This window comes from Equus caballus, chromosome 22 (assembly GCF_041296265.1).
Source record: "Equus caballus isolate H_3958 breed thoroughbred chromosome 22, TB-T2T, whole genome shotgun sequence".
In the NCBI taxonomy this organism is placed as follows: domain Eukaryota; kingdom Metazoa; phylum Chordata; class Mammalia; order Perissodactyla; family Equidae; genus Equus; species Equus caballus.
The window spans coordinates 22,237,911-22,261,935 of NC_091705.1; the positions used below are offsets into that span (position 1 = coordinate 22,237,911).

The 24,025-nt window shown below is 45.1% G+C and overlaps 1 protein-coding gene across 2 annotated transcripts in view; it reads right to left on the minus strand.

Annotated features, from left to right (window-relative positions):
* Positions 1-5,789: 5,789 nt before the first annotated feature.
* PSMF1 (proteasome inhibitor subunit 1) overlaps positions 5,790-24,025 on the minus strand; it is a 41,087-nt gene continuing 22,851 nt past the window's right edge. Inside the window, exons 6-8 of one of the 2 annotated variants that reach the window (XM_005604538.4) lie at positions 11,269-11,322; positions 9,970-10,128; positions 5,790-8,159 (exon numbers count right to left, since the gene is read on the minus strand). In XM_005604538.4, coding sequence (XP_005604595.2) covers positions 8,132-8,159; positions 9,970-10,128; positions 11,269-11,322 — 241 coding nt within the window. In that variant the 3' untranslated portion in view covers positions 5,790-8,131. Of the gene's footprint in view, positions 8,160-8,989; positions 9,419-9,969; positions 10,129-11,268; positions 11,323-24,025 lie in introns of those variants that run through there. The other variant, XM_001498911.7, reaches the window with a different exon arrangement.

Consider the following 24,025-nt stretch of genomic DNA (forward strand, 5'->3'; position numbering starts at 1 on the left):
GTCCTTAACTCTTGGTGTTGTTATGAGGACTCTGAGTTCATACTGGTACAGCACTTAGCAGGGGGCCTGGTACGTGATGAGAGCTCGCTGTCAGCCATTATGATTGCTTGCAGATGTGTGTGGCAGGAAGAATCTTCTAATGGCAGGTGCATTGTAGGGGTGACGTTGGCACTGTGGAGGCTAGTCCATGGGACTGTGGGTTTCCAGCGGCAGCCAGGGAAGATGACCTCAAACTCCAGGTCTCCATATCGGCAACCCGTCCCTTCTTGGCCTCTGAGCTGCCAAGGTCAAGGTGGCAGCTGCTGCTCTCCTAGGCCTGGGAGAAGGTTAGTCAGTGGAAGGATCTCCCACAGGAAAACTGGCCCCAGGGGAACATGGAGGGCAGGGGAAGAAGGCAGCTGCCATGCCAACCTCTTCCCAGGTGGCAGAGCATCTGAACCAATACTGACTTAGGGTTAAGGGCATTCAGGAAAGGCCATGTCTCTCCCTATCCCAGTTTGTCTCTTCCTCCAATCTTTCCCTATCCTCCTTTTCTTTTTGATTTCTCTCTCTGTGTTCACATATCTTTTCAGTGAAGCCACTCCTGGGGGTGAGGCACCCACAGGTGAGTTGTCACTATGGCTGACTCATCTGCTAGCCATCTGACTCTCCTTCTGAAAGTCTCCATCTTTCCCCATCAAAGATGAAAGCCGGGGCCCAAGTGCAAATGCCTGTAGGGCTCAGCAGGTGACAGTCACGAATGAAGCAGGTGGCTGTGGGCAGCAGAGGCAGGATTAAAGGGTTCAGTTCCAGCTCTGGCTGGCTGCTGCCCTATGGTGGATGGGCTCAGGGCTGCTGGAACGCCTGACTTTTCAAGAGCAGCTGGACATCTAGACCTTCATGTGGGTAAAAGGATGCTGAAAGCGATTATCCTACTGCCTGAGAACTCTGTCGGGCCAAAATTGAGGACAAGGGAGTATCCAGTGAGATGCCACCTGCTAGGGCCAGACATCCGCCCCTCCGCTGGCCCAGGGCTTACTAAGTCACTCAGAGATGGGGGCGCCCTCAAGAAGTGGACTAGCCTCTGCCTCCAGCTGGAGGCTTGCGGAACTGCAAGGCCTGTAAACCACTTGAGTGTTGTCCATCCAAAATCCTTTATTCATTCTTTCAACAAAGATTTGAGCACCAATTCCGTGCTAGGTTTTGGAAGTTTAGCACCCAACAGGTGAAAGGAGAGTATTCTTGAGAGGGCCTGAAATGTATCTTCTGGGGCTCAGCGGTGATTGTGAATGTGGAGGACAGGTCTGTTTCTCACCTGGAGAATTTCTGATGTGGGAGGCCCAGGAGAACAGCAAACGCTTGAAGGGATAGTCGTATTGGGGATCAGGAAGAAAGAAGGGCAGCCCTGCATCCCCTCCCAGTGTGCTGAGGCCCTTGAAGGGAGGTGAATGACCTCAGTGTTCTAGGGCTCCAAGTGTCGACACAGGGAGGTGAGAGGAGGCTGGAGCTATGGGGTGGCACAGTGGCTATGCAGCCCAGCACACCACCTCAAGGAGCAGATGGGCTGTGAGCCTCTGGTGGACTAGACAGAGACCCTCACTCCCCTCAGAGTCCAGGATGAAGCTCTCATCATCCCCCAAATTATGCGTGTTGTCTACTGGAGACCCCAGAATCCAACCCCCCCAAAAACTAAAACCAAAATCCAGTATGAATTAGAGTAAGCACACCTCCCCCCACACCCCCACCATCACGGCCAGTGAAGGGGCACTTCATTTTCTCTCTTCCTCTTCCCCACCCCACCGTAGTGGAGAAGCAACAGTCCAAAAGATGTCAGAAGAGACCCCTTGGAACTGGGTGTGAGTTGGAAAGCTTTAAACTGGACTGGACTGAGTTTGAAAATCAAAGTGACCAGTTAGTTATTGGTTGGGCCCCAAATGCTGAGATGAGAAAGGGGGATTTGAGACAGTTGGATACAAGAAAACATTTCATGTTTGTACATGTCGATGAACCAGTTATGCATTATACACATTAGATCATCACTTTTTTTAATGAAATATAGTGTTCTTTCTGTGCCAGGCACTCTTCTAAGTTTTTACATCTACCAGCTCATTTAACCCTCATAACAACCTTTGAGAGTTACTTCCATTTTACAGATGAGGAAGATGAGGCACAGGCAGGTTGAGTGACTTGCCCAAAGTCAGACAGCTGGCAAATAGCAGAATCAAGACTCAAATTTAATAATATGCAGGCCCGTCAGAGCATGTTTGTGGACATATCTGGGCTGTGGGCTGCCACTTTGAGGCCCATGGTGTGAATGAGAATAGGGAAGCTCTGTGGGGGAGGAGGAGGGCAGGTGGGGGAGTAGAACCCACTTAGAATCACAGACTCTCACAGATGGGGAGAATCTTGGAGACAGTCGGCCCACCTTTATCTCCATTTTACAGGTAGGGAAAACTAAAGGGGGCAGGCCCTGCTCAGGGTCACTACGGCTCAGGGCCCCTGCCTGTCCCTCTCCTCTTCACAGGCTTCTCATGTGAATTTATCTCCTGTGAACCAAGGATGAAACTGTGCTCCTGCAGTTCTAATCTCAAGGAGAGGAGGAGAGGTGTCTCTTTCCTGGAGGCAGGACACCTAGGTCCAGGTTCCCTTCTCTTAGGGATGCCTGCCTGTCCCCTGGGGTCGGCCACCCTGAGCGGGAGCAGCAGGCACTGGCCTATCCTGGCCAAAAGGCTGCCTCTGGCCGGCGCGCATAAGGTGGGCGCTGACCAGGGTGCTGAACCTGTACAGCGCCTTCCTCTTAACACACAGGCTAGCTGACGTTAGAAAGGGAAGTGAGAAGGAAGGGGATTCTCAAATTTTTGTCACTCAGGAACCAACATGACTGTTTTGGGCAGTGTTTAGTGGGAAAGTTTTGGAGCTAGGATTTCTGTGGTCTTTGTGTCCTGGGGAAGGCCATTCGACTGCTCTGGACCCGCTTTTTATCTGTTCAATGGGGAGAGTAGCTCTCATCCTACCACACTCGGAAGGCTGAGGTGAGATCATCTGGAGCTAGTGACAGCCCCACGCAGCCCAGGTCCATCTCTGGGGCCCAGTAAGGCTCTCAGGAGCTCACCCTCAGAGGCTCCGTGGCCTGTTTCCTCCTCTGTGGAGTGGCGGTCGTGCCAGGTGGTTTCTGCTGCTCCTAACCTGGGTGCTCTGGATGCTGTGGGTGTAGGTGGAAGTGCTCCGAAACATGAGATACACTTCGAAATTGGGACTGATTTGGGAGTCTGAGAGCATACTGGGGATTATGCAACATTGTTCCTTTCTCACACAAGTCCAGACTTGGTTTTCCCGCTTCAGGAATGGCTATGGCCAGGGATCCATGCTCCTCACCTGAACAGGGTGGGGTCTGGGTACGGCAGTTTTACTAAGAGCACTGGCTTTAGAACCAGGCTGTCCCAGGTTCTCATCATGGTTCTGCCACATGTAGAAGGGCAAGCCCAGTGCCTCTACTAAAGCAGCTAAGCGTTTCCCTTGGGGTGGCCAGGAGTACTACAAGAGCCTAGGAGAAGCCTAGCATGCTGGGGGTACCAGATACATGCCTGTGCTCTGCACTGGAGGGCAGCCTCAAGTTCCCTTTGTCTTCTTCATGTGCCCGTAGCCTATCTACCCACATGGCCTCAGTACTAATGACAGCTCCAACTATCTGTTTGTAAGACACATTATTTGGCTGAACTCTGCAAGAATTCTGAAGGTAGAGGTGATGCTCATTTTGCAGATAAGGCCGCACACCAGCAGAGGGAGGGCTGGGAGTCACACCCATGCCTACCTGATTCTGAGACTCCTACTTGGCTTTGAGCAGATTACTTGACCTTTCCAAACCATTTTTCTGGTCTAGAAAACGGGGATAGTTATCTCATTATGCTTGTTATGATTTGAAGATATAATGTGCACTATTTTACAAGGGTACATACATATTTAAAAACATACATGAAACATATTTGAGTGACCTACAAGGAGCAAGGGGAGGAGAGAACACAGGGTAAACCTGGAAAACCTTAAAATGAGCAGGTTCTTGCACGCATCATAGTGTGCTACGAACCAAGACTGACTCGATTCTACCTGATATCCAGGTGAAGGAGGAAGATATAAAGTTTGTACACTACAGCATCTCAAACTCTAATGTGCACACGAATCACCAGGGAACTGTTTACAAGGCAGGTTCGCACTTGATAAGTCTGGGGCAGGGCCTGAGATCCCGCATTTCTAACAAGTTTCCAGGTGAGGCTGTTGGTTTGAGTGGCAAGGATGTGGAAAGTTTTCCCTTCCCTTCTCAGGAGTCCTCAACTTGCTTGATCACGTGAGTCACATGAGGAACTCATAAAAACGGATTAAAGGCCCTTCCCTAGTGAACTGGATCCAGGTCTGGGTTGGGGCCCAGGATATACTGTGTACTCTGAGCAAGCATCTCAGGAGACTGGTAGGCTCAGGCAAGCTGGGGAAGCATGGCTGTGGTCCACATCTGTTATCATGGCCCATGGCGTAGACAGACACAGGAGACTGGCTCCCCAGACCTCTGTCCCCAGTGCGCCTTCCTGAAGGAGAGGTGGGAAAAGGGAACAAAGGCATTTTCCCAAGTTCCCTTGCAGCTGTGGTCTGCGAGGTGCTGTAGCTTCCAACCATCAGATGCATTCAACTGAGCCTTGAACTTGGAAGTGAGCTGAGCGGTGCATTCACTTTCTCGTACAGATCCAGGCAGTTGTTGTGTGGCTCTAGTTTCCTGATCCCCAGATCATGGCGATGATGATGGATCTTGTTGATCTCTGTATCTAAACCTTTTTGTTTAAAAAGGCTAAAGTAGCTTCTGTTTACTAGAACTGAACCCCAGGACTAAGACTTCCGCAGGATCCCCCCACCCCCTCCTCCCTCTAAACCTGTACACTGTCACTCTCACAACACTCACCTTATGTGGCTCAAATGGAACACAGCCGTTTCTGGGGTCATTCAATCTTCTCTATTAGACTGCACCATTAGCCTAAGCAGATGCTGGACCTTCAACTCTATATCTCCCACCTGGTCCTTTGGTCATTGCTGCTCCCTGCATTCTAGGGTCTGTCCTTAGTCACCTGGGTCTTGCCAACCCTCACTGCCCACCATCCTCACTGCCTGCCACTCCTGCCTTCTGACCCACTCTCCGGGTCAGATTCAGGGCCAAGCACAGCGGCAGTGGCTTGAGGCGGGCCTTGTGGTATCCCAAGGACAAACAAGGGCTGTGAACTTGGATGCCTGCCTTTGAATCTGTCCTTTAGTGCAAACAGTCAATAGTGGCCCACAAGCATGCAAGGTGTACAAGAGAAAGCTGAGGATACGTGTGTGTGGGATCTTTCCTCTCCTTGGTGGTGGACCTGTCTTATTGGAACTGCACCAAAGTAGACAAGATTGGAAGGTGATAGAGAATATTACCTGTTCCACAGACTCTAGTTTTCTCTGTGTGAAGAGGCATGGATCACTAACAATGTCATTAATGACACTAGGAAGACAGGCCGAGAGGGAAGCTGGGTTCTTAAGAGTGAGGCTGTGTGGGCTTGCCACTCGTTTTCTAACTACATGTCAACAGGTACTGACCTGACCATAATACATTCTTGGACTCGGGGTCTCAAGAGACTCATGACTTCACTATGGAGGCTGACAGACTGAGTAGACAGATGCAATGAAAAACACAGCCAGCTCTAAGAATTGGGAAGGAGATAAGGCAAGGAGAAGGTGGGGATGTAGGAGCTGCCAGAGATGGTACAAGTGGTTTACGGCACTTCACCAAAGGACAAGGATTTGGAACCAGACCTTTATTTTACTTGTAAGGCACTGGATGAACAAAGAAATTTCAAGCCAGGCAAAAGTGATGCCATGAATCTCACTAGACCTGGAAAGGTCATGGGAACCTCCCTATAGACAGGACCTGCTCTACACCATATCCAGCCCAGGACCTTCCCCCAAGGTCAAACCCAGCTCCTCTGTGGCTCCCCAGCCATGCTCATCCAAAGCCATGGTCTGCTCCCCAGGGGTGACTGTCTTTGGTCTATGCCTTGCTTGGCCTAGGTCAAAATTCTTTTTTTTTTAAAAAAACAGAGGACAAAACCACAGTGAGATGCCACTTCACACCTATTAAGATGGCTATCTGTAAGAACACTACCACGTATTGGCAATAATGTGGAGAAATTGGAACCCTCATACCCTGCTGGTGGGAATGTAACACGGTACCACCACGTTGGAAAACAGTCTGGCAGTTCCTCAAAAAGTTAAACACAATTACCGTATGATCCAGCAATTCCACTCCAAGGTGCATACCTAAGAGAACTAAAACATATGTCCACACAAAAACTTGTACACAAATGTTCACAGCAGCATTATTCATAATAGCCAAAAAGTAGAAACAACCTAACTGTCCCTCAACTGATAAATGGTTAAAGAAAACGTGGTATATATCCATACAATGGATCATTATTCAGTCATAAAAAGGAATAAGGTACTGACACATACTCCAATACAGATGAACCTTGAAAACCTTAAATGAAAGAGGCCAGACACAAAAAGCCACATATTGTGTGATTCCACTTATGAGAATTGTCCAGAATAGGCAAATATTTAGATAGAAAATAGACTAGTGGTTGCCTGGGGATAGGATGGGGGGGAATGGGGAGCGACTGTCAATGGGTATGAGGTTTCCTTTTGGGGCGGTAAGAATGTTCAGGAATTAGATATGGTGATGGACGCACGACACTGTGAATATACTAAAAACCACTGAATTGCACACTTTAAAAAGGATGACTTTTATGATTCTGTGAAGTATATCTCAATAAAGCTGTTATTTACAAAAATAGGAACAGGTTTGGGGCTGGCCCCGTGGCCGAGCGGTTAAGTTCGCGCGCTCCGCTGCAGGCAGCCCAGTGTTTCGTTGGTTCGAATCCTGGGCGGGGACATGACACTGCTCATCAAACCACGCTGAGGCAGCATCCCACATGCCACAACTAGAAGGACCCACAACAAAGAATATACAACTATGTACCGGGGGGCTTTGGGGAGAAAAAGGAAAAAAATAAAATCTTTATAAAAAAAAAAAAATAGGAACAGGTTATTAAGTGCTGATATTTATTGTTAAGGCTCCAACTTTTCAGGTTCCACAAAACCTGAACTATTCCCATTTGCCGCTGGTGATTACTTGGTGATGGCTGGAAGGAGGGAGGCGGCCCAGACCACAAGCACGACAGCCTGACTTGGAAGTTCCTAACGGCCTCATTCCCTTCCCCCCACAGAACACCTAAGACACTGTCTGTGTTGCTCACTGTCCTGGATGCAAGGAGACCTACTCAGAAAATGGCTGATTCTGCAGATGAATCACTAGAGTTTCTGTTTTCAGAAGACAAAATTATGTCTGTGACTATCCTTTCAATCTTTGCTACTAGAAAATCTAAGTGGCAAATTTATTGTTTCAGTCTTGTCTTTTCCTTGACTCAGGGTCCTAAAAGTTATCTCCCTTCCCTGATTGTCTAGTGGTCTCTGGTCTGATGTTCCTTTAAATGCTTCCTCTTACAGTAAAGGATGCTTTCATGAGCAAATTGCCCCAAGTCCTTTTGGTAGCAGATATGGTCCGATTTCAAAACACAAACGTTCCGCCCACTTGCCAGCCCTTAAGGAAGAAGACCACGATTAATGGTTGCATTTGTAGCTCTGCCTGACCTCTGGGTCTTTCCCCAGAGCGGAGATGTTCTAAAGGCTTCAACGTGGTCTTTTACTAATCACTGCTTGAGGTGGGGTCTGCCAGAAATGCCCAGGGGGCTCGCTCATGCTGGCCTCCCCACCCAGGCACAGCCCCGACCCTGGATTGACCCTGGGCACAGGTGCCAGTTTAGCTTACCACTAACCCACTCTCAGGCAGGGCAGACAGGCAATCCCAGGCTACAGAGGATTAGCAGACATCTCAGGAAGGCTCTAGTGGCCCTCTGCACACAGACAAATGTCCTAGTTTGGGGGAAGGAACCCAAGGAACTACGAAGTGAAAGGACGCACCCATGGCTGAAATGCTACTTGTGGAACGAAAGTGACTAGTGCCTTGATCTCTTGCCTCTGAGCCTGGTGCTCTACGGTGTTCTTTCCACTCCAACACAGGGCTTCATCACTGACCATGTCTGTCAGGCCTCGGGCTGAAAAGGATCCGGAGAACACTAAAGTCAGGTGGGCCTGAGTGGAGGGCACAGGCTTCCAGAGGCGGGGCTCCCTGGGGGTGAAAGGCCTTCCTGGGTTGTTTCTTGCTTCACTAGCTCCTCCATCTACCCCAGTCACTGGCTTCCAGAGGCTGGGCTCCCTGCTCCTCCTGAAGTTCAGCACCAAACTCAGATGGAGCCCATGCTCCTATACTCCTGTCTGGGCCCCAAAGGGGATGAGAGGCAGAGAGTTACAGACTTTGTTGGTAAGCACCACACAAAGCCTTGAACCTTCATTGTCTTCCTTTTGCACCAGTTCCTAGGGGTCACCATACACAGAAGCAGACGTCAGAATTCTAGGTAGGAAAGGCACCTCAGATTTCACAGCAGGGCACAAAGGCCCGGGGAGGGGACAGGACTTAGGGTCACTCAGTAAGTTAGTGGCCAAAATGAGATTAGCCCTCAGGTCTGTTCTGTTTACTCCTGTTTATAGGCTGCCATTGCCCAGGCACAGACAGACCCAGAGGACTGGCTGAGACAGGCAGAACTGGAGGATTCTGCCCTTTTCAGAATGATGCAGTCTTTCTGCAATGTGCCTGCTCTTGCGAAAATCATCCTTGTGGCTATGGAGTTTCCAGTCACTCATTTTCATCCACACAGCCGGACTGGGACCCATCTTAGCGATGTCAGGAGCAAGGGCAATTTATGAAGGGAAGGTGCTCGAGAGGCAAGATTGAACCCTGGGGAGGAAAAGAGTCATTTAACCCCACAAAGACTCAAACTCTCAAGTCTCATAACTGGAAGGAGCTGTGCAGTAAAGAAGAGTGGGAGACCGGCAACATGATTTTTGTATTGACATTTGGTTCTCAATAATAACATCCAAAATGCGTTCTGTTCTTATAGCGCTGCAGGTGGGACTGCATCGGGCCGAGGGCATATGTTGCCGGAGTCTCCCTTGGGAAGTGGGGAGGAGCTGGTGGCAAAAGAGACACACTGATTTCTCTTTGGGACCTATATACAGCCAGGTGGAGAGCTGCAGCAGGCGTCTTGGCTCTGAGAGGGGGTGGGGAGGCAATCCCAGATGGCCTGCAAACACATGGGCAGAGTCCCTTGCCCCCGGCCCACAAGAACACGGTTGCTGATGGGACCAGTGGTGGCAGCTCCAGGAGAGTGGAGGGAAGGCTGGGATGTTACATTCTTGAGGCCTTCACAGGTACATGTCATCGTAGCCCGGCGGGGGGAGATGGTCTGGGTTAGGTCTGGAATGGAAAGAGGGGTTGGTGAGTTGGAGCGATGTGAGGCCGGGGGCACACAGGCAGACTGGGCCTGAGCTGAGGGAGCCTGCCTCCAGAATCACATGGTGGTTCATGAGTTTAAGAGCGTGTGCTCTAGAGCCAGACCGCCTGGGCTTGCATCCTGATCCTCCATCTTGGATAAGTTACTTCACCTTTCAGGGCCTCGATTTCTGCATCTGTTAAATGTGGATAGTAATATCTACCCACGAGTGTTGATGTAGGATCCAATGAATTCCCGACACACACTAAAACTCCAGTGAGCAGTGTGAGCAGCAACTCCTCCCCTGAGTCCTCCCTGAGGGGAGCTGGGGGGAGGGAGGCACTGAGGAAGGGGGTGCTCCTGGAAGGCTCCGGAGAGGCATCAGGCAGGGGCCTGGAGGAGGCTCCGCTCTCCTGGCAGCAGGGGATGGAGCTAGTGCCAACTCTGCACCTAGTGTCAGACATCTTCGTTTCTGTGACACTGAGCTGAGCTGCCAGCAGGTCCTACTTCTCAGCAGCCCTGCGTGAACACCTACCCAGACGGGCTGGTCCCAATGGGTCCAAAGGGGTCAAAGCGTGCTCCTGGGGGCACAGCGCCTGGAGGAAGCCGGTTTGGGAGCCCCGACGAGGGGTCGATAATCGCTCTTGGGAAGCCGGATCTCAGGGGATCCACAATCATGCCACCTCTCCGACACCTGAGGCAAGAAGGAACGATGGGTAAGCAGGTGTTGCAAGGAGCTGCTGAAGAGGTGAAGGAGGCAAGAATGGACTAAGAATGACTAAGATATCTACTCTGGGTGAATCAAGCAGACACGTGTGGTTGGGTGCCTGAGTGCCAGCAGGAAGTGGGCAAGGGCAAGAACACAAAGAGTACCTTTCTTGGCACACATGCCCTGCACTTTCAGCTCTACATGCTCCCTGAGACTGTAAAACTGAGATCTCTGCCATGACCCACACCCACAGGGGACAGCTAATCGAGAACAGGTGCCAGAACTTGTCAAGGTCAACGCAGAACCACCACATGGCTCTGCAGGGCACTACTTTAGATCTAACAACTAACAGCAGTCAGACAATTCATACTGCTCGCTTCTTTGCTTTACTTTCTTAAAGGACCCCGGGGCAATCTATGACTGCCTGTGGCCTGCCCAAGTCTGGCTCCTGACAGCATCTGTCCCTCATGGAGTTCCACAGACCTGACCTCACGGCTCAAACTAGGATGAATGAGCTGATGCTCCCCAAACTTTGAGGTTTCTGTTCAAGCTTAACTGCAGGCTTCGGTGAATTGCCCACTGCCTAAAAATGAGATGCTTAACTTGGAGTCACCTTGCAACAGAGGTTGAACTCTATTCTGAATCATTCAGAGAAGACAGTGTACAGCGGAGGCTGCAATAACTTTGTTGGGTGCATGACAAGAGTCACACAGTGTCTAATGGAGATCAGAGACTCCTCTTATCAAGAGAGGTGACCTCTTCATAGCCCTGAACTGCCCTGAAGTGTGTAGCCCAATGAGTGCACTGCAGTCTGCACCTGATAAACCCCACGGTATCCTTCCATCCAAGGGAGGGCTACTGTCCTCCAGCAGGGTAAAGGGGGCCAGAAAACGACAGACGAGTTACCCGCTGGGCTTGCTCAGCCCCTCTCCAACACTGAGAACTCTCCTGCGCTGCCCTGGGCAAGGCAGAGCAGAAGTGGCAATTCTTTCTAAGCTGCTCAGCAACAACTGCCTCCTTCAACCCAAAGGAAGACTGACGAAAAGCTCTAAAATTAGACGATGAGCTGGGGCTGAAAGCCACAAGAGCAAGTTACGTTGCTGCCACTGCCCCAGCAATACTCACCCAAAGGGGTCTAGGTCCTCTCCCCCGACAGCAAACGGGCCCAGGGGATCACACCTGAAACAAACAAGGGACAATTACCGACAGTCCCAGAGCAGCCGGGCGCCTGGGCTCCCAGGGATGGGGACAGGGGAAATCTCTGCATGAGACCATAACCCAAGGGCTATTTCAGAGTGGTCCTTAGCACACACTAACACTAATAACATTACAATGGCAATTACGTGAACAGAGCTAAACACAAAGTTAAAAACATGGAAAATCCCAATCTCTGTACAAATTTTATCTGTAGAAAGATAAAATATTAACAGTGGTAACCTCCAGATGAAATTTATTTTATTTACACCTTTTTCAAGTTCCTAAACTTTGTATAAAGAACCAAGAACTTTTAGATCAGAAAAATATTATTCTAGGGCCAGCTCTGATGGCCTAGTGGTAAAGATTGGTAGCGCTCAGCTTCAGTGGCCCAGGTTCAGTTCCCGGGCATGGACATACACCACTTGTCTGTCAGTAGCCATGCTGTGGCAGTGGCTTACTTACAAAGAGGAAGATTGGCAGTGGATGTTAATCTTCCTCAGCAAAAGAAAAAAGTTAAAAAAAAATTATTCTAAAACCCAAAATCAAAAGCTGATTTAAAAGCGTCCAAGGGTGGAATGAGACGGGTGCTCACGCAGCCAGAACAGTGTTTCTCAACCTTCCATTCATTATGGCCCCTAAATGGGACTTTAATACCACAGCTACTGTGTCCCTGTGTATGCACCAGAGCCCACTGGAGGGTCACAAACCATTATAATCTCTAAGATTCTTTTCACCACCCACCAAGGACCAATTTCTGTCTTCATTGAGAATGCATGTGCTAGGACCATAAATGACTATGCTTTCTGGAGAGCAATTTTATATTATCTAATATATATACACAAACTATGTCTATCTTGCCAAGAGTCTTATATATCTTTATATTCCTTAGATTCAATAACTTAACGTTTCTATTTTAAGGAAAGAATACAGAATTCAAATTAAAATATCACCATAAAGACTTGAATCAAGGGAACTGGACTGGCCTAAATGGGGACCAGTTAGACACATTATGGTACATCCCTAAATGCAGACATGGAAACAATGTTCTTAGAATGCTTTAAAATAATGTGGAAAAATGCTTATGCTCTAGTGTTAACTGTAGGGGAAAAGGGGATTATCAATAGCCTAGGAAATCAGCTGTGAAAAATGTGTGTGTGGGCGTGTATGCATAAATAAAATTAGACAGCAGCATACTGAAAATATAAACAGTGACAGTTTTTCCTGGGTGGTGAGTTTCTTCTTTATAGTCTCCCGGCTTTCTCTATAAAGCACATGGATATGGATATAATAAAACAAGACTGAGTATTTGAAAAAGTGCGCTTTGGCATCTGCTTGGAGCCCCAGCGCGCAGTACAAACCTGCCAGTTCGGGGGCACCGCGAGTTCCTGCCAGACTTCAGGACAGCCTTGTAAACAGCAGCTAACCTAAGCTTACAGGTAAGAAGCCATTCATTAAAGAACTGGGAAAAAATCCAAAAGTAGGTGCTTCTCCGGTCAGTTCTACCTAACGGGCTGGAAAGGATATTGTGATTTAGGTGGACGTGGCTAGGTTTCCAAGGGAAAAAATTTTTCCTGACCTAGGTTAGTGTTCCCAAGACACGGTCCATGGAGCTGGTACTCAAAGTTTCCAGTGGCCTCCAACATTCTGCCTCACTGGACAGACCAGATGGTGCCAGAGGGCAGTGAGCATCTTACCTATCCCCACAGAGCAGCAAAGAGAAGGGGATTCTAGAGGCTATAAAAACGCCTGCGAGAACAGAGCCTGGATGGCTCCTGGACCACGTGGCTGTCTCTATTTTTCTCTCCTGGGCCACAGAGGGTGGGGAGGGGAGAAGAAATGGAGAACAATGGAGGCTAGAAAGGCAGCTGGGAGGCCGGCCCCAACAGTTTGTGTACTTGAAAGTGTCACAGCATATCCTTTAGGCTCACACTCAACACAGTTGCACTGTAACACAGGCACACTTCTGTGAACTCAATATGTACATGCTCAGAATCCATTTTAAAACAGCCTCAGTCCCGGATGTGCTGAGGTCCTGGGGATTAAAAATAATGCTAATTTTTGTACGTGGTCTCCAAAATCAAGCCCCTACAACTTCCGCTGGTAATCAAGTGAAGGAAAGAGAGCTGTAACTAACCCTGTAGGCAAAATGGCCAGGCTGGGCCCACTGGACAGTATGTCCCAACTCCAAAAGGGATTTGAGGGTGATCCTGACCACACACAACTTCCTCCTCAGGGGTTCCCCTCTCCTCTTCCATAAAAACAAGCCTCTCTTGGGCACACAAATCCAGCCAATGCCATTCTAATGGCCGAGGTCTGGTGCACTGGAAAGGCCTCAGGACTGGGAGTCAGAAGATGGGCCTCGGACTCTGGATGGCGATTAGCTTAGCTGGCTGGCAGAGGTCTGTCAGAAACCTCTGAACCTCAGTCTTTTAAGATGTAAATCTAAGTTGTAACACTCACAGGGTCTGCCATGATGGTAAAATGTAGTGCGGACATGAACAGATTTGTTGACAAGAAAGGCTCGAAGAATGGAATAAAAGCAGCCACCATTTACCAACAGCTTGCTTGGTGTCAGGCCTGTGCTAAATTTAGTTTTTAAAAGATTAATTTCTAAAATTTTATTTACTAAATAAGGTAATGCATTCACCAGTTTCAAAATTAAAGGATAAAAAAGGATATACAGGTCTATAATCTCAGGCTAGATGTGTTTTAGAATTCAGACTTTTTCATATTTTAGAAAGGTCAGAAGGGTACACCTAACATACACTGACACTCCCAAGCAGCACTCTGTAACCAATACCCTAATACTTCTGCAAAATGAATGAGTATTCACAAGTAAGTGAGATAAATGAACATATAAGGAGCTTCATGCCACTTTAGGTCAGGTTTTGCTACCAAATAAGGCTTGGCACCATTCTTATGAAAAGAAACTTCGTTTTCAGAGCTCTTCTGATTTCAGAATTGTAGATAGGAGACGGTGGACCTGTAAAAGTAAAAAAAATCTCCCTCTCACCGCTGTCTCCAAGCCTACCAGGTCTTCCCACAGACAACTAACAGCACCATTTCTTGAACGTCCTTCCAATACACTGCACATATGAGCAAACACATATCTCCCTTACTTTCTTAACAGATGGATGTGCTGAGCTCCTTACATATATTATCTTATTTCATCTTTGCAGCAGCCCTCTGAGTATGTATGATTTTTATTCCTATTTTAAAGATAGATGAGGAAACTGAGGTTCAAGAAGCAAGGTTTCTTGCACAAGGCCACATAGGCAGTAAGTGGCCAAGAGAGATTTCAGACCAGGTCTGCCCAACTTCAAAACCCATGCTCTTTTTATTGGTGTGTTGAGGCCATTTATATTTAATGTGATTTAATATGATACGTTGAGATTTAGATCTACCATTTTATTATTGTTTTTCCAATTGTTCCTTCTGTTTTCCATTTGTTTCCTCTTTTCTGAAAATTCAGTTTGAATTAGTGTTTTTCAATAGACCTCTTTGTGCTTTTTTCAGTGGTTGCTCGAGGAATTACAATATACACACTTACCTTTTCAGTCTACTTGGAAAAAGTATGTTGCCATTTAAAGGGGAAGGTAGAAACCTCAGCAGCATACATAGGTCTTATTATCCTCCCTTGACGTCACACTTGTCACATATTACATCTACATACATTGAGATGTTATAATTTTTGCTTTCAGTTGTAAAACATATTTTAGAAAATTCAAGAGAAAAACAGTCTATTATATTCATTCAGGTATTTGTCATTTCTAATGCTCTTCCTGATGCTCTAATTTTCCATCTGGTCTCGTTTCCCTTCTGTCCGATGAACTTCCTTTAGCAATTCCTTTTGAGAAGATCTGTTGACTATGAATTCCCTTAGTTTCCTTTCACTAAGAATATCTTAATATGCTTTGAAAAGAAAGGTGAAATATTCACTGGATATAGAATTCTGGGTTGACAATTCTTTTTTCTCCATATGTTAAGAACCTTGGTCTACTTCTTCCTGGTCTCCACAGTGTCTGATGGGAAATACACAATCGTCCAAATTCTTATTCCTCTATAAGCAATGTGTTGTTTATCTCTAGCTGCTTTCATCATTTTTTTCTTCATTTTTAGTTTTCAGCAGTTTGATTATACATCTGGGCATGAACCTCTTTGGGTTTATCCTATTTATGATTTGCTTTTTGAATCTGTGGGTTTATGTCTTTTGCCAAATCTGAGAAGCTTTTGGCTATTTTCTTCAAGTAATTTTTCTGTACTGCACTCTTTCTTCTCTCCTAAGACTCTGATGGCCCCAATGTTAGACCTTTTATAATTGTCCCACAGGTCCCTGAAACTGTTTATTTTTAAATCTTTTTTCTCTCTGTTGTTCAGACAGGATAATTTCTATTATCTATCTTCAAGTTCATTAACTCTTTCTTCTGTTATCTCCATTCTGATACTCATTCATTCAGTGAGGTTATTTTGATCATTGTATTTTTCAGTTCTAAAATTTCCATTTGGTTCTTTTTTATATCTTCTATTTCTTTGCCGAGACTTTCTATCATTCCATTAATTTCAAGACTGTTTGCCCTCACTTCTTGGAGCATTTTTGTTATAGCTGCTTTATGTCTTTGTCAGACAATTCCAACATCTCTGTCATCTTAGTATTCTATCTATGGACTGTCTTTTTCTGAGTTGAAATTTTCTTCATTCTTTGTATGCCTAGTAATCTTGGATTGTATTCCAGACATTTTGAAAATTTTGTTATGAGGCTTTGGGAGAATCCCAATATTTTTCTTTTAGCAGGCAGTCAACCCAGCTGGGTTTGGGCTCCAAGTTCTAGTTTCAATGTCAGTACTGTTTTCAAAGTTTTTGCAGTGTTATTCAGTGCTGTACCATGTACGTGCTACCCAGTGGTCACTCTGAGACCCAGGAGTAGGCTATTTTATCTCGTAGTTCTGTTCTCAAAGTCTTTGGTATGCTGTCTAGGATCAGATCCACTTACGTATAGTTTGCAGGTAAGGCCAGGAGTCCATAAACAACTTTATGGAGTTGCTTTCTGAGATTCTCCCTTTCTGTGACCTCCTTGGTACTTTTCAGTTCCTTGGGGTTCCTTATTTGGTCCTCTGGCCAGAAAGCTGGGGCTTTATTTATCGTGCTCTGCCATGCACTTCCCCTGACTATGCCTGTGTCCACATGCCTGTGTAAAGTGATGGGAGGACAAAGAGGAAAAAACACAAGAATGGTTCACCCTATACTCTTGAGACAAGTCTTCTTACTGGAAAGGAAGGTTCTTCTCCCCCAGTTTTAGGTGTTTGTGGACTGCCACAGGCTGGGGAGCAAAAAAAGTGGAGAAGAGGAAGAAGAGACACAGGAAATTTTTCTGGTCCCCCTGGGCGTTAGTAGACCCCTTCCCGCCTCTCCAGTCAGAATGGGAGGGCTCTCCTGGAGTGCTCTCTGTTCATGCTGACGTCCACTGTCTCATCCTGGGGTTTGAGTTTAGACTAGAGGATACTGAACGGGGACGTGCATTAGTAGACTCCTTTCTCCCTCTCCAGTCAGAATGGGAGGGCTCTCCTGGAGTGCTCTCTGTTCATGCTGACGTCCACTGCCTCATCCTGGGCTTTGAGTTTAGACTAGAGGATACTGAACGGGGACAATGGTGAATTCACTGCCACTTTGGTGGTACTTCAAACTCTGGTCTTCCTCCCCAATCTACCTGCTACTACTTTTCAGAGTCCTCAAATAGCCACTCCATGCATTCTGTGCAGCTGCAGTCAGTGGAAAAGTCAGGATGGAGTGTGTTTACTCCAGAACCAGAACCTTCTAAACCCAGGCTCTGATCCAAGGCAGAACATTAATATGGCTGCCTTTAACATAACTGCTGGTCTGCACCCAGAGGTGACTGCCGGCTGTGAACATGAAGCTTTTAATCTGCACATCAAACTTCTCTAGGGGTGCCCGCTGTGGTTTCACAGAGCACCAAGCAGCAATGACCTGAAGATTTCCAGACCCTAATCCCTGAGTGGGTTTTCACAGTGTTGTCTGAACCATCTAGGTCAGTTCTGCTCAAACTGTAATGTGCACATGAATTGGGAGGGGATCTTGCTAAAATGCAGGTTCCAACTCAAAAGATCAAGGGTGGAATCTGAGATTGTGCATTTTCCACGATCTCCCAGGTGATCTGACTTTGCTAGTCTGGGAAGCACAAAGAGTTAGGCTACTTCCTGGTCAGGGTACAAGTTCAAGCTGGTGAACTTTTGTGATCTGGGTTTATTTACCTTGTTCTGCCAAGTGTGGAAATCCAGGACTGGGGAATTGGAGATGCTGCTGAGTGTAGACAAGAAGTGTGGGTACACGTACATGTACAGCACCAGTTAGAGTGCTCAGAACAAGCAGAGCACCAAACCTTCCCTCTTCCCACCCCGAGGATGTTCTATGAATTCAAAGGTGAATCAGGGACTGAGAATGGTTGGGAAATACTGCATTTTGACTAAGTGAACAGATTTTTAAAAGAGAGAAAAAGAGAAAAGATATGCATAAATTACACTAAAAAATTCTAAGAAAAATGTGACCATAACCTTATTTTAACAATGATTTGTCCTGGTCTTTCCTAGTCCTCTTTTATCAGCATGTTTTCATATAATTGTAACATTACAAGTATAATTTTAGATCCCAGTGTTTTCCTCCACTATGTCCCATATTTCCCAAGTTGTTGGCCTTTGATATTAAATTTTTTAATAGCCAAGTAATATTCATTCAAGTGAAGAAAATTTTTAAAATTTACTTAATCTTCTACTGTAGGTACTGGTATTGCTTCTGGTGTGGATAACTATAACTGCTGCTGTAATTAATAACTTTTGTGCACACAGTTTCTTCTATGCTAGAAATCAATAACTGCTATCTTCTGCCTGTCCCACCACTGTATGATGGGAACATACAACCTGTTTCTCTGGTCAATAGATAGAAAGGAGTTGTGCTCACTGAATCGTGCTATTTAGAGGGTGAAATTTGGGTCCTTCAAGCTGATGAGATTTCGGTAAGATTTTAGACTGAGCTGATGCAGTAATGGCATGAGACTCCTGTGAATCTTGGGGAAGGGGGCATGTATATTGCATTTGGGAGGCGAGAGGGTAGACTGTGAGGTAGGGAAACCTTCTAGAAATGGCCCCCTTTCAATATTCCAAACCCCTAAATCCCCAGAACCCATAAATGATGGGAAATCACTCCTGTGATTGTTGCATGTTCTATGGCACGACTGACTTTGAAAGGGGGAGATCATCTGGGTGGGCTAACCACACAGCCCTTAAAAGCTGAGAAGTTTCTCTGGTTGGAGGCAGAAGAGAAGGCAAAAGGGAAGACTGGAAGCACAGGAAGGACTTGAGGACCTGACACTGCTGCTAGCTTTGAAGATGGAGAAGGCCATGTGAGAAGAAAGGCAGGAGGAGCTAAGAGAGAGGCCCCCAGCCAACGGCCAGTGAGGACTGGGGACCTCAGCCTTATAACAACAAGGCACTGAATTTGGGTTCAGTTAACTTACAATGTTATGGGGATGATGCTTTTCTAAACAATTTAAAAGAAAAAGGAAACTAACTCCAGCAATGGCAAGGGAAATGACATCAAAATAGAGTGGGAATGCCAACTAATACAACTGTCTAGGAGGGGAACTGGGAAATATGTATCAAAATCTTTAAAAAGAGGCTTAGTCCTTAATGTAGTAACTCTATACTCAGGAATGCATGCTAAGGAAATATTCAGAGATGTGCTCTAAGTTGCATAAAACATTCCCTGACGCGTTAGCGATGGTAGCCCAAAATTAGAAATGACTTAGGCTAAAAAAACCCTTGCATCATCCTTGATTTTTCTTCCCTCCTTTAAGCCAACCCATCAGCAAGTCCTGTCAGGTATACTTCCCAATACGCCGCAGATCATCTCCCCAGTCTGTCAGCACCTACCACCATTACTGCTTGCCTGAGTGCCTGTGTCAGACCCTTACGTGGTCTTCTGTTTCCGTTCCTGTCCCTCTAGACTCCACTCTCTACAAAGGAGCCAGAGGGATTAAAAAATGTAAACAACATGAAGCCCCTCTGTTGTTAAACACACCCAGTGGCTTCCCACTGCTCCTGATCTTGACCCCAAGGCTCTAGATGAACTGGTCCGTGCTTACCCCTACAGGGTCACCTCCTATCTCTACCCCACCGGTTTACTGTGCTCCACCCACACCAGCTTCCTCTTTGTTCTTGGAACAATCTAAGCCAACACAGTTTCTTTTGAAGCAATTGCTGATAAATGTGTCAAAAGGAGGAAATACTAAAGGCTGAATCCTATTCCAATATTTATAAGCCATGCTGCTTTGGGCAAGTTAATTAACCTCTCTGTGCCTCAGTTTTCTTTTCTATAAAATGGGGATAACAGTAGCACCTACTTTCTTCTCTTGTTATGAGGATTAAGAGATTACACACTTAATGTAAGTGCTTGGCACACAGTAAGGGCTCAACAACTATTAACCATGTTAGTTATCACAATCTAACTGGGATTCATGGAGAGAAAAAAGTCAGTGGCTAAAGGGGTCCCAACCAGATCACTTTATACCCAAAACATTTTGACGGCTCCTATCACCCCAGAATCAAATCCAGCTCCTTGTACATAAGGCCCCTTGTGACGTGGTGCTCACATTCACCTGTTCTCCCCTCAGAGGCCAGCACAAGTGAAACATAACCCCCCTGCTCTCCACCACACGAGATGACTTCATAACCCCATTTGGACCCACTGTTCCTTGTCATAAATGCCAATTACCCCCAAAACCACTGAATTTGTATCAGTCCTTTAAAATTTAGCTCATCAGGCATTATCTCTGTGAAGCCTTTCCTTCTACCCTGTCCCACGTGAGCCTTCAGAAGAACCACCCTTCTCTGTGCTTCAGCAGACCTCAGACATACTTCTGCCGTTGCTTTAAAAACACTTAGGACCTGGAATGAAAAGGGCAATCAGCCCTAATCGACTGTGAACTCCGTGAAGGTTGGGACGACACCTCATCATCTACTCCCAGTGCCGAGTGCAGTGCTTCACACATAATGGACACTTAAACAGACCGCTTGGGGATAAGAAACTGCACACAGGATAAAAGCAAAGGCTTCAGAGTAAGACCCACATTCAAATTCCGGCTTTCCCATTTAACAGCTGTGTGAGCTGGGCAAGTCACGAAACCTCTAAGCCCTAGCTTTCTCTCCTGTATACAGACAATAGTACCTGTTTCTCAGGGTTGTTAGACAGATTAAATGAGAATGTTTATAAAAGCGTAACACCTGGTACATGATAAAGAATTCAACAAGTGGTATCCAGTATTCTAGTATTATAACACAAGTTCTGCTTCTTACTGGTTTATCATCACGTTCATTATTATACATGAACCGCAGTTTCCTTACTTGTAAAACGGGGATAGCTCTTCCTGATCTCACGGGGTGGAGAGGATTTAATAAGAGCATGTGGATGAAATGCCTAGCATGTTGTCTGAAATACTTGGCACTCAATAAACAGTATATAAATATTATTGAACTAACCATGCCTCCACGGTAAAAAAAAATCAAACAGATTAAGATTATTTGGCTCCAAGAAAAGAATGAGGGCAAATTTTAATAGGAAATAACAGTTTCACAAGTGATGAAAAACAAAAATTTAATTACTAAGGTGGCACAGGTAGAGGATAATTCTTTTCAAAATATGGTGCTGGATCAACTGGCTATCAAAATGGTAAAATATGAATATATCTCACACTACACATACAAATTAATTTCAAATGGATTGTATAACTAAATAAAAGGTAAAACAACAAAGCTTCTAGAAAAAAATACATGAGAAATTCTCCATGATCTCGGGGTAGGGCAAAGATTTCTCAAACAGATCAAAAAAGCACCAAACATAAAGGGAAAGCATTGATAAGCTAGATTACATAAAATATTAAGAAGATGTTAATTAAAAAACCCCATCATTAACAGAGTGAAAAGGCAAGCTACAGAGGGAAGATATTTATAGTACGTATGTCCGACAAAGGAGTTAAATCCACAATATATAAGCAATGCCTACAAATCATAAAAAGACAAGATAACCCAATAGAAAAATGAGCAAGAGACTTGAACAGACTCTTCACAAAAGAGGAAATCCAAATGGCTTGTAGACATGAAAAAAAAGAAGATTCAAAATGTGGTCCATGGAGCCCTTGGGGACCCCTGAGACACTCATTTCAGGGGGTCCAGGAGGTCAAAACTATTTCACGTTGGAAGCTATCTGCTTTTTTCACAGTGCTGACTGCTATTTTCACTGATGGTGCAGAACCAATGGTGAGTGGAACTGCTGACGCCTTGGCAGGAATCAAAGTGGTGGCACTAAACCAGCAGGACCTGTCTCCTCCCTCGCCAACCCCCCCACACACATCCAGTTTGCTTTAGAATGTCCTGATGAAGTAGCAAAAATTACCAAGTGTTCTAAAATAGCAATTGAGTCCACTTCTTTTAATGTTCTGTGTGATGCAATGGAAAATAGCATAAAACATTTCCTTTGCATACAGAAATACAATGGCTGTCTGAAAGAAAAGCTCTTCTGCAGTTGTTTAAATTGCTAGCTGCAGTAGCCATTTTTTCATGAAAAACATTTTTATTTGAAAGAATGACTGACAGACAAACCATGGTTATTCAGACTTGGTTACACAGTAGACATTTTCTCAAAAACAATGTGAGCCTGTTACTTCAAGGAAAACAACTGACAGTATATGTTGCCAATGATAAAATTCAAGCTTTCAAATGAAAATTAGCAATTTGGAAATTTGTGTTTACCGCTAGCTTGATGGCTTCTCAGTGCTAATGCTGATGAGATCCGTGATACCAATGACTGTGATTTTTTGATATTGTGTAAGAAAATGTGTCAATGTTAGGCACATCTGTACACCTCAGTGAATATTTTCCAAATGACCAAGACATGATTTTCCAATATCATGCATGGGTAAAAAATGACCCATTCAAAGGCATGATAGACCAGTTGGTTTTAACGTAATAATGCACTGATACGGATTCAGATTCTACATTGCCACTAACCCTTAAAGAAACCATCACCTGTCAAATTTTGGTATACAGAGGTCCCCCCTTATCCACAGGGGATACCTTCCAGGAGCCCTAGCGGATCCTGAAAACACAGACAGTGCCAAACCATATATATACTATGTTTTTTCCTATATGTACATACCTACAATAAAGTTTAATTTATAAACGAGGCACAGTAACAGATTAACAACTAATAATAAAATAGAACAATATGACCACATATTGTAATAAAAGTTATTGAAGCTCCTAGTAACCTCAGAATGTGATTTTTTTTCCTTTCCTTATTAAGTCAAGAACTTTTTGCCTTTTCACTTAAAGGAAGCAGTTTAGGGCTTCTCTTTGGCATACCCAAATTGCCAGCATCACTACTCTTATGCTCTGCGGACATTATTAAGTAAAATAAAGGTTACTTGAACACAAGCACTGTGATACTGCCACAATCTGATAACAGAGATGACTACTAAGTGACTAACAGGCGGGTGGAACACCCAGCGTGGACATGCTGGATAAAGGGATGATTCATGTCCTGGGCAGGATGGCGTGGGATGGCCGAAATTTTATCATGCTTCTCAGAATGGTGTACATTTTAAAACTAATGAATTGTTTATTTTGGAATTTTCCATTTAACATTTTCGGACTGAGGTTGACCACAGGTAACTGAAACCACGGAAAGGGAAATTGCAGATAAGGAGGGACTACTATAACGCAGAATATCCATGATTATTTGAAAAGATTATTAAACTACCCCTCTCTTTTCCAACAACCTACTTGTGTTAAGGCTTCAACAAAAACAACATTATCACCTGGAGACTAAATGCAGAAGCAGAAACAAGAATCCAGCTGTCTTGTATGCCAGATATTAGAGAGATTTGCAGCAACATACAACAATATCGCTCTTTTCACTAAGTTTTTTGCTTTGACAATATAGTTACTTTCATAAAATTTGTTATCTATGTTAACACATGAGTTTACTGCTATTTTTAAACATATGAATAAATGTGCATTTAAAAAATTTTTCAGCTGTAATTTCTAACACGATAAATATTGATAGATATAACCCAAACAAACAAGAGCTCTTTGAGTTCCTCATTAATTTTTGAGAGTGCAAGAGGGTTCCTGAGACCAAAAAGTTTGAGATCTGTCACCATAGGAAATATAACTCAAGGAAGTAAAAGAAAAATTTATATAGATTGTTCATAGTGTACTATTTAAAATGAAAAACTGGACAGGCTTGAAATACGCCATGGAGGTTAGGCATATCAGTAAAATAAAATATCAGACATTAAAAAACATATGTTCAGCACTTTAGTAAATGAATGGTTAAATTTCAAAAAGAAAATGTAAATCACAAAATATTGATAGCATTTAAAAAATACACATCCAGACTGATTGGGATTGAAAATGAATTTTGAATGACATAAATAAGAGCTTTATATCCGAGGATTTATTTTTAGCAAAGCTGGTTAAGCATAGGAAAAACTGGTTTTGCAAAACAAGGAACAGGATTTGGGGCATACAGTCTCCTGACTGAGGACAGATGGAGGAAAGGGAAATGGGTTAGAATTGTAATGACAACCACAAAAAAAAGTCAGGCTTAGATGAAAAAA